The 8,248-nt window shown below is 35.4% G+C and overlaps 1 protein-coding gene across 2 annotated transcripts in view; it reads right to left on the bottom strand.

Moving 5' to 3' along the window:
* Window positions 1-209: 209 nt before the first annotated feature.
* The window catches only part of LOC122244671 (synaptic vesicle glycoprotein 2C), a 37,536-nt gene continuing 29,497 nt past the window's right edge, over window positions 210-8,248 (bottom strand). For both annotated transcript variants that reach the window (XM_086532979.1, XM_086532980.1), the window contains exons 7-14: window positions 7,847-8,016; window positions 7,150-7,305; window positions 6,231-6,319; window positions 3,876-3,961; window positions 3,112-3,289; window positions 2,154-2,395; window positions 1,089-1,248; window positions 210-535 (exon numbers count right to left, since the gene is read on the bottom strand). In XM_086532979.1, coding sequence (XP_086389105.1) covers window positions 355-535; window positions 1,089-1,248; window positions 2,154-2,395; window positions 3,112-3,289; window positions 3,876-3,961; window positions 6,231-6,319; window positions 7,150-7,305; window positions 7,847-8,016 — 1,262 coding nt within the window. In that variant the 3' untranslated portion in view covers window positions 210-354. The remainder of the gene's footprint in view (window positions 536-1,088; window positions 1,249-2,153; window positions 2,396-3,111; window positions 3,290-3,875; window positions 3,962-6,230; window positions 6,320-7,149; window positions 7,306-7,846; window positions 8,017-8,248) is intronic.

Here is an 8,248-nt window from a genome sequence, read left to right as displayed (position 1 = left end):
GAGTGTGAGTGTGAATATGTGTGTGTGTGAATACATATATACATAAATACATATATATATATATATATATATATATATATATATATATATATATATATAATGCTGCTAAGCTTAGCAGCATTATCCACAATTACTTCAGTGTGGAGAGAAAAAAGTAAAAAGAATCTAAAAAAAAAAAAAAAAAAAAAAAAGCGTCTTTACTGAAGAAATCTCTCAATCTTTTGAAAATAATTTTCTTCTTCAAGAACCATCTCTCACATCGCTCTCACCTTATGTTTAATTTCCTGCATATAACATTTTAACAAATTTAACCTAAAAAATAGTACATTACAATAGTACATTTTTTTTTTTGACCTACAAGAGGTTGTCTCTAGTCTCCGGAAGCTTAAGAGACACAATGCTACCCAGCAAAAGGACAACCGATGTAGTTAACATAGGGATTGCCCGACTCGTGTAGATGAACTGCCCGAAACACAGTGACCCCAAAACACCTGCTATCCTTGAAGTAGCACTTAGGAACCCATATGCTGTTGTCCTGCAAAAGGGAAGGATATGTGTGAGTTATAAGAGAAATCGATTTGAATGTGTTTTTGTCTCTGTGTAATCAATTATATAATACGTTGTCTCAGCTAAGAGATTAAATTGATTCCTTTGACTTTTTTTTTCTCCTAATCTTTATGTATCATCTTGACTTTCTTGTACTTACTTAATCAATTATTATTATTTCTTAGTTCTTATTTATCATATTTTCTTTCTCCGACATAACCTAATCATTTTTATTTCTCCTGATTCCTATTCATCATCTTTTCTCTCTCCCTTTTCCTACATACGTGAATATACTAAATTTGCATTTGACTTTCTTGTACATACTTAATCAGTGGTTTTTATTTCTTAATTCTTATTTATCATATTTTCTTACTCCTACATAACCTAATCATTTTTATTTCTCCTGATTCCAATTCATCATCTTTTCCCTCTCCTTTTCCCTACATACATGAATATAATAAATCTACATTTGAAATACCAATCCCAAAATTCTAACTCGGCCAATCTGCAACTATGAAATCCAAAACAAAATGGCGCCGCACCTTATATGAGTCGGGAAGGTTTCCGTTGTTGCAATGTCCAAGGCATTCCACCCCGATATGAAAATGAAATTAAACACAGCTTCGAAGACAATCACGCCGATCTTGCTGTTTAAAAACCATATGAAGAAAGCTGATATTGAAGATAAAAACATGGACACACCTGCAAAAAAAAGGTTGATAGTATAAAACCCCATTCTTTTTATTCTGTGATTCATCTTAGAGTTAAGAGCAGAGTCAAGTCAGTATACTATAAAATATATATATAAATGTGCAGAAAGGAAGGAGGGAAGGAAGGAAGGAGGGAGATGTAATAAGGAGGTAGGGAGGGAGGAGGGAAAGAGGGAGCGAGCGAGGAAAGGAAGGAAGGAGGGAGATGTAATAAGGAGGTAGGGAGGGAGCGAGGGAGGAAAGGAAGGAAGGAGGGAGGTTAGGAGGGAAGGAAGGATGTATTATATTATTACGTGTTATATTGTTTGGAGGGATAGATATGTGGATATGTGATATTAATATATGGAGAGAGAGAGAGAGAGAGAGAGAAAGAGAGACAGAGGCAGACAGACAGAGAGAGAGGGGGGGGGTGGGGGGGGGCGAGAGAGAGAGAGAGAGAGAGAGAGAGAGAGAGAGAGAGAGAGAGAGAGCGAGCGAGAGAGAGAGCGAGAAAGGGAGACAGAAACACAGAGAGAGAAAGAGAGACAGTGAGACAGAGGCAGACAGACAGAGAGAGAGGGGGGAGGGAGAGCGAGCGAGAGAGAGATAGAGAGGGAAACAGAGACAGAAAGAGACAGAGACATGAAAAGAGATTGATTTGATTTGATTTAATTCAATCTAAATCTAAATTAAACTTACTCAAACTCCAATTCTATTTTCATCTAATTCAATATTCAAATTTTAAAAAATCGAGTCAGAAAAAAACTTTTGAATCTTTAATTCTAATTCAGTATTTCGTAATCTTAATTAATCGAAATTTCACTCTCAATTTCAATCTCATTCTATATTCAAAACAATCACGATTTTTTTTTAAATTCATATACAAAAAATTAGACAAAAAAAAAAAAGAATCCTTACTCATGATCTTGACTCGACCGATCCTATCCATCAAAAGAGAAGTGATAAGCGTGCCGGGAATGATGGTGAGCTGTCCGATCAGATTCTCTTGGAAAACCTCTTTGTAATGGATATTGTAATCGAAGTCTAGCTTACACCCTGGCACATCGGCTCGGAATGTGTTGTCTTTTCTGTCACAGTCTATGAAGCGGTAGTCATAGAGGTCAGTGTCGATGAAGAGGGAATTTTCGATCGTGGAATATCTGCGCGGGAAAGAAGATTTCGTGTGTGATTACTTTTGGACAGTGGGTCTCGGAGCGTAAGTAAAGTATTGGGATATATGTCATTATGAGTGTGTATAGGTGCTGATAAATAGGTATTAATTATTTATGACTATGTTATGCAGTTCTGTGAATCTGTAGCATCTTATTATTTATAATTACTGATTTATTGATTATTTAGTGTCTTATCATGTTTTATTATCTCATTAAAGAAACAGTGTTAATCAATTATAAAGCATATTTGAAATGAAAAGAAAACAAAAGAAAAAAGAAAAATATTTAAGTAGAAATATCTTTATTGGAAATGGATACCCTAAAAATAATTAAAACTAAAGAAAAAAAAGTGAGAAAAAATAAATATATCAAAGAAAAGAAAAGATATAAAGGAAACAAAACACTTCCATTCCTCATTAGAATAAACATAAATGATACATCAGAAGTAATAGGGAAAATAAAGGCAGAAAATAATCTTTAAAAAAGGAACAAAACCATAACAAAATTAAATAAAATGAAAAGAGAAGCAAGGAAAAAAAAACTGAATCAGCGATAAAGAACAAAGAACAGTCATCTTACATAAACCAAAAGCGTATACATAAAAAAAAACGAACATACTAACTCAAAACAACATCCTAAACTAAATCAATATCGGCATCTAATAGAAACACGAGTAACGACAGAAACAAGAAATCGATACATACTTGAAGAAGGTTTTGCTACTTCGCACGTTGGAGAAGAGGCAGTCCATGAAGGTGCAATTGAGGAAAACCACGTGATTCATGACAACATCCTTGAAAGTAACGTTGTTGAAGATGACGTCATTGTAGACCCGGTTGTCAAGGAGAGAGTTGTTCAATCTGTCGTATAGGTATACGAGTCCTGTCGGACATTTCGAAAAGGAGAATGTGATTGGTGACGGAGAGAATGTTTTAACGGTTTCGGTTTTTTTTTAGAATCATTGTGTTTGTTTTTTTTCCTTCCTACTGTATTCTGAGTTACCCTCCCCTCTAATAGCAAGGATAATCAAAATTGTAGCTTGGATTTGATGCAATATTATATATTGATGACATATAGAATGAAAAATAATTAGAGCAAGAACACAAAAACCTTGTTCAATACACATAAGAAATTACATTTCAAATGCGTAAAACATCAGTATCTAATTAAAGTTATCCAGAACTTAAGACAAGACAAAAAACGCATAGCTAGAAAGTATTCTGAGAACACGACTTTTGCTACCCCCCCCCCCTTAAAAACATTCTAGCTTCAAAATACATAAGTCTGCCACATCTTAAAAAAAAAGATGAATCTCATATTCTTTGTCTTGAATCACATTAACAGTGAATCCTTTAATTGGATCCTGTATATTGACCCTCTTGACAAACGAAGATACCAATTCACCAAGCAATAATTAGTAATAAAGTAAAGTATGTAAAACTAAACAACCAAACACCATTGTACTTACCGTCAGTGTTCTGAGCATGTTTGTTATATTCTTCACTTTGTAGAAGTTTTATGTATTCAGGAAACCAGACTGATAGACCATAGAACCTGTGTAAAGAATATATATACTGTATATGTGTTTATACATTTAATAATTCAAGTTACAGCATTTTGTATTTGACTTTTTCATTTTTATCTTGATTTGATATTCACTCTCTCTCTCTGCACACACACACATACACACACACACACACACACACACACACATATATGTATATATATATATATATATACATATGTATATATATGTATATATATATATATATATATATAAATACATGTACAAACACACACACACACACTTATATATGTATATATATATATATATATATATATATATATATATATATATATATATATATATATATGTATATGTATATATATACATATACATATACATACATATATATATATATATATATATATATATATATATATATATACATATACATATACATATACATATATATATACATACATACATACATATATATATATATATATATATATATATATATATATATATATATATATATCCTCTCCCTCTAACTATATTTATTCTTCAGATGCCATATTAAGGAAGCAAATTAGTAAAAAGGCCTTGTCTAGTGTTTTCCTGCTTTTCTCTTCATTGTTTTGTTAAGTCCTTCAGCATGAACCCTTCACTCGCGTAACTTTCACGCCTGGCATCCTATGTTACAAAATAAAAACAATTGGCCCTTTTTCGCTGGTGATACTGGCTAGTCACTGTTGCATACTCCTAATACACCATATAGGCCTACCTCCTTTCCCAGATTATTGTGGGCTATTGTTTGTTGTTCCCACCTTAGAGTACACCGCCTTTGTTACAATGTGCCATTTTAATAATTAGCAAGATCATAAGGATAAGCTAGATTTGCAGAGTAGATGCTTCGCCGGGTTTGTATGCACCTTGGCGAGACCGCGCAACCAAAATCATTGGCCATTTTGTTTGGGTATTTAATTTTACTGGCAACGCTATTTCATTTGGTGTTGTTGCTGCAATTCTCTTATCTCACCAAAATAAGCACATTCTCGTTTTGATTTTTACTTTTTACATATTTTGCCATTACCCATGACTGATCTAATGCTCTTCTGTTTTTACTGTACCTGTTGCAGTCATGTATTTTTTTTTTCAAATCATGCAATATATGCAGCCACCTGTCATTTTTTTTTCATTAGCCATGAGGCTTGTTTTTTGGCACCTGTTATTTTACTGCAGTTATGTCAAGCATCATTTTTTTTCTCGCATAATATGTACGTCATCTGGTCACTGAGGCCACCTCTCAGTACCCACTGTAGCTGCTAAGTGTCAGCCACTGAAGCCAAAAGTATCTCTTACTTATGGTTGCATGTCACAGCTAGTACGGTGCAAATAGCTTCGTATGCTATTAATTTTGCCAGTCCGCCCTTGAGAATGGTCACTCTCTTGACTAAATTACAAAGGAGACTCTCGTGGTAGCGTGTAACGAGCAGTCCAAGGAATGAGTTGTCACGACTTTCCATATTCATCACATTTTGTTTCTGGAATGATGTAAGCTTCATGCTGAGACGTGCATCATCTTCGTGTCCTTAGGTTATCCTGTTAAACATCTGCTTCTCCCAGAAAGGATAGAAAACTAGAAGCCTGTACTTATAGCTGTCAAAATTTGAATAGCCATTGTAAGAAAAATACTTCTTGTCGTTACTACCTGTCTCCTTATTAGATAATTGTAAATTATTGTTTTTCATCTGCTTGGGAAATAGTTTTAGAATTACCAATATGAGGATAGTATGTAGACAGTGTGAATCTGCTCTCGCTTCCGGATTCTTTGTCAAGCCTAAAGTGTGAGAAACTTTCATTTCAAAGTGGACACAACAAAAAAAAACAAGAACACTGAGTTACAGTAATGGAAAGTAACAGGTATGGACTCCATTACCTAATACGAAGACAGATGGCAACAATTGCAAGTGTTCTTACAATAGTGACACAGGTATTAATAGTTTTAGATACAGGGCCTGGCTTCCGGTTCTCTATTCCTACGAGGAGAAGAATCACCTCTGGTCACGATGGACAGGTACGTCTGAGCATGAATCTTCTACCATACCATTAGCCAGTGACTCTCACTCTCACTCTCTCTATCTCTCTCCCTCCCATCTCCCTCTCCATATCATTCTCTCTCTCTCCTCCACCCTCCCCTTCCCCTTATCCCACTCACCCTCTCCCGCTCCTGCTCCCTCTCGCCCTCCCTCTTCTTATCCCCCTCCCACTTCCCCTCCCACCACTCTCTCACCTAAAAAGGAACCTTAAATCACTCACCCGAAAGCACAGGTGAACCACACCACGAGGAGCAAGATAGTCGACTTGAGGTACGGGGGAATGAATAATTGGAAGAAGAGGCCCCAGAACTGCAAAAGGAGACGCCATTTTGAGAATTAGATCGGAATCGTATAATTGAGGTTAGATTGCCTCTTACATAGGCATCTGCGCTTGGGATGGTGTGTATGCAAAACTATTTAATATAGGAATACCCTGGAAAGTATTTTTAGGACTATTTGATAGTAGAATGCCCTCGAAAGATGTGTATACAAGGTTATATGACAATGAGATATAATATAAAGATATATATAAATACATATATATTCATTACTAGAACACTTGAAAGAAGTAACATGATTGTTCTACATTGTTCTTATTGGTTAGGATGTTGTTTAGCAACATATTCACTATTGCGCGAAGAACTGCTTTTTGCATCGACAAAAAATCCAAAATAACGAGAGAAAAAATCAACACAATTATTTTTTCTTTTAATTAATATAATGCCGTGTTTGATGTTGCTCGGACGTGTTTTGTTCCATTTTTCTGCTAATGTCAAATTGCTGGTCGAAAATAGCAAAGCGCAGTCATGTTGCCTTTTGCGCACCAAGAAAGGATGCTCATATCAGTCATTTTGATACATATTCGGAATGCAAGAGACTTAAAATATTGGTTTGTTTAGCTTTTTGAAATGTAATATTCACAGTTAGGTTGTAATTATACGCATGCTTTTAGAAGAATCTTTGAGAGTTAATCTTATAGGGAATTATTTCAAAACATCCGCCATCTTCTTTGTTTACGTTAAGATCCAACTCGTTTACGCTCCGTATAGTAATTTCAATGATTTCTAAGGATGTTACAGTACTTTAAGGCGTTTTTTTTATAGTCAAAACAATCAAAATACACATTAAAGACCACTTACCTGATCAAGCCCATAAGACAAATCAGAAAAGAAATTCTTGCCAACGCCCTGAGGTGGTGTGTGTCTCAGGGAACGATGTGTTCCTGACGGCAACTCTAGTTCCGTGAGCTGATACTCTGCTCCTGGATTTTGTGCATTGTTCCACTTGAAGATTTTCTGTAAAGCCAATGTTTTTTTTATGTGGAGGATGATGGTAAGTTGATACGAGTCTTTTTCTCTCACTGTTTATTTAATTTTTCGATGTTTATTTTTTTGTTTTTGTGTATGACTATGACTGACTCTGACTCACTCTCACTCACTCTCTCTCTCTCTCTCTCTCTCTCTCTCTCTCTCTCTCTCTCTCTCTCTCTCTCTCTCTCTCTCTCTCTCTCTCTCTCTCTCTCTCTCTCTATCCCTCACTCACTCCCTCCCTCCCTCCATATATGAATATCCACATATCTATCCTTCCCAAACAATGTAACACACATGTAAGAATTATAACAAACTATGATGCATTATTCCCTTGATTAATATCTTTATTCTAATCATTTATTCATATTTTTCACCGAATAAAAGTTATAATCCAAAGCCAAAATCCATCACCAAGAATCTAAAAAAAAACAGCAACACTGCACATATCCATTGATATATATATATATATATATATATATATATATATATATATATATATATATATATATATATATACATATATTACCTTGTACACCATGATGGCTTCAACATCACGTCCCTTTTCGAGAAGGAACCGAGGTGATTCTGGCATGAAGTATAGGCCTATGACAGCAGCAAAGGAAGGTAGGGAACACACCACGAGGAATACGCGCCAAGAGCTGAAGTGGTGCTGCTCGTCCAGAACTACGGTGATGCCTGTTGGATGGGAGGGTTTTCAGTAATTAAATGTGTGTGTTTGCGTTTACGTGTGTGTGTGCGTGTGTGTGTGTGTGTGTGTGTGTGTGTGTGTGAGCGTGTGCGTGTGCTTGTTCGTGTGCGTGCGCGTCTAATGAGCGAGTCATTAGACGCAGTGGTTGTGTTTTACTAGATCGATCTGCACTCGTTACGGTGTTTACCCTTGTATAACACAAAGCGTATCAACAAGTTT

The sequence above is a fragment of the Penaeus japonicus genome, unplaced genomic scaffold (genome assembly GCF_977035675.1).
Source record: "Penaeus japonicus unplaced genomic scaffold, GWHDUDI00000001_assembly GWHDUDI00000038, whole genome shotgun sequence".
Classification (NCBI taxonomy): Eukaryota; Metazoa; Arthropoda; class Malacostraca; order Decapoda; family Penaeidae; genus Penaeus; species Penaeus japonicus.
This window is presented reverse-complemented; position numbering and strand designations above follow the sequence as displayed.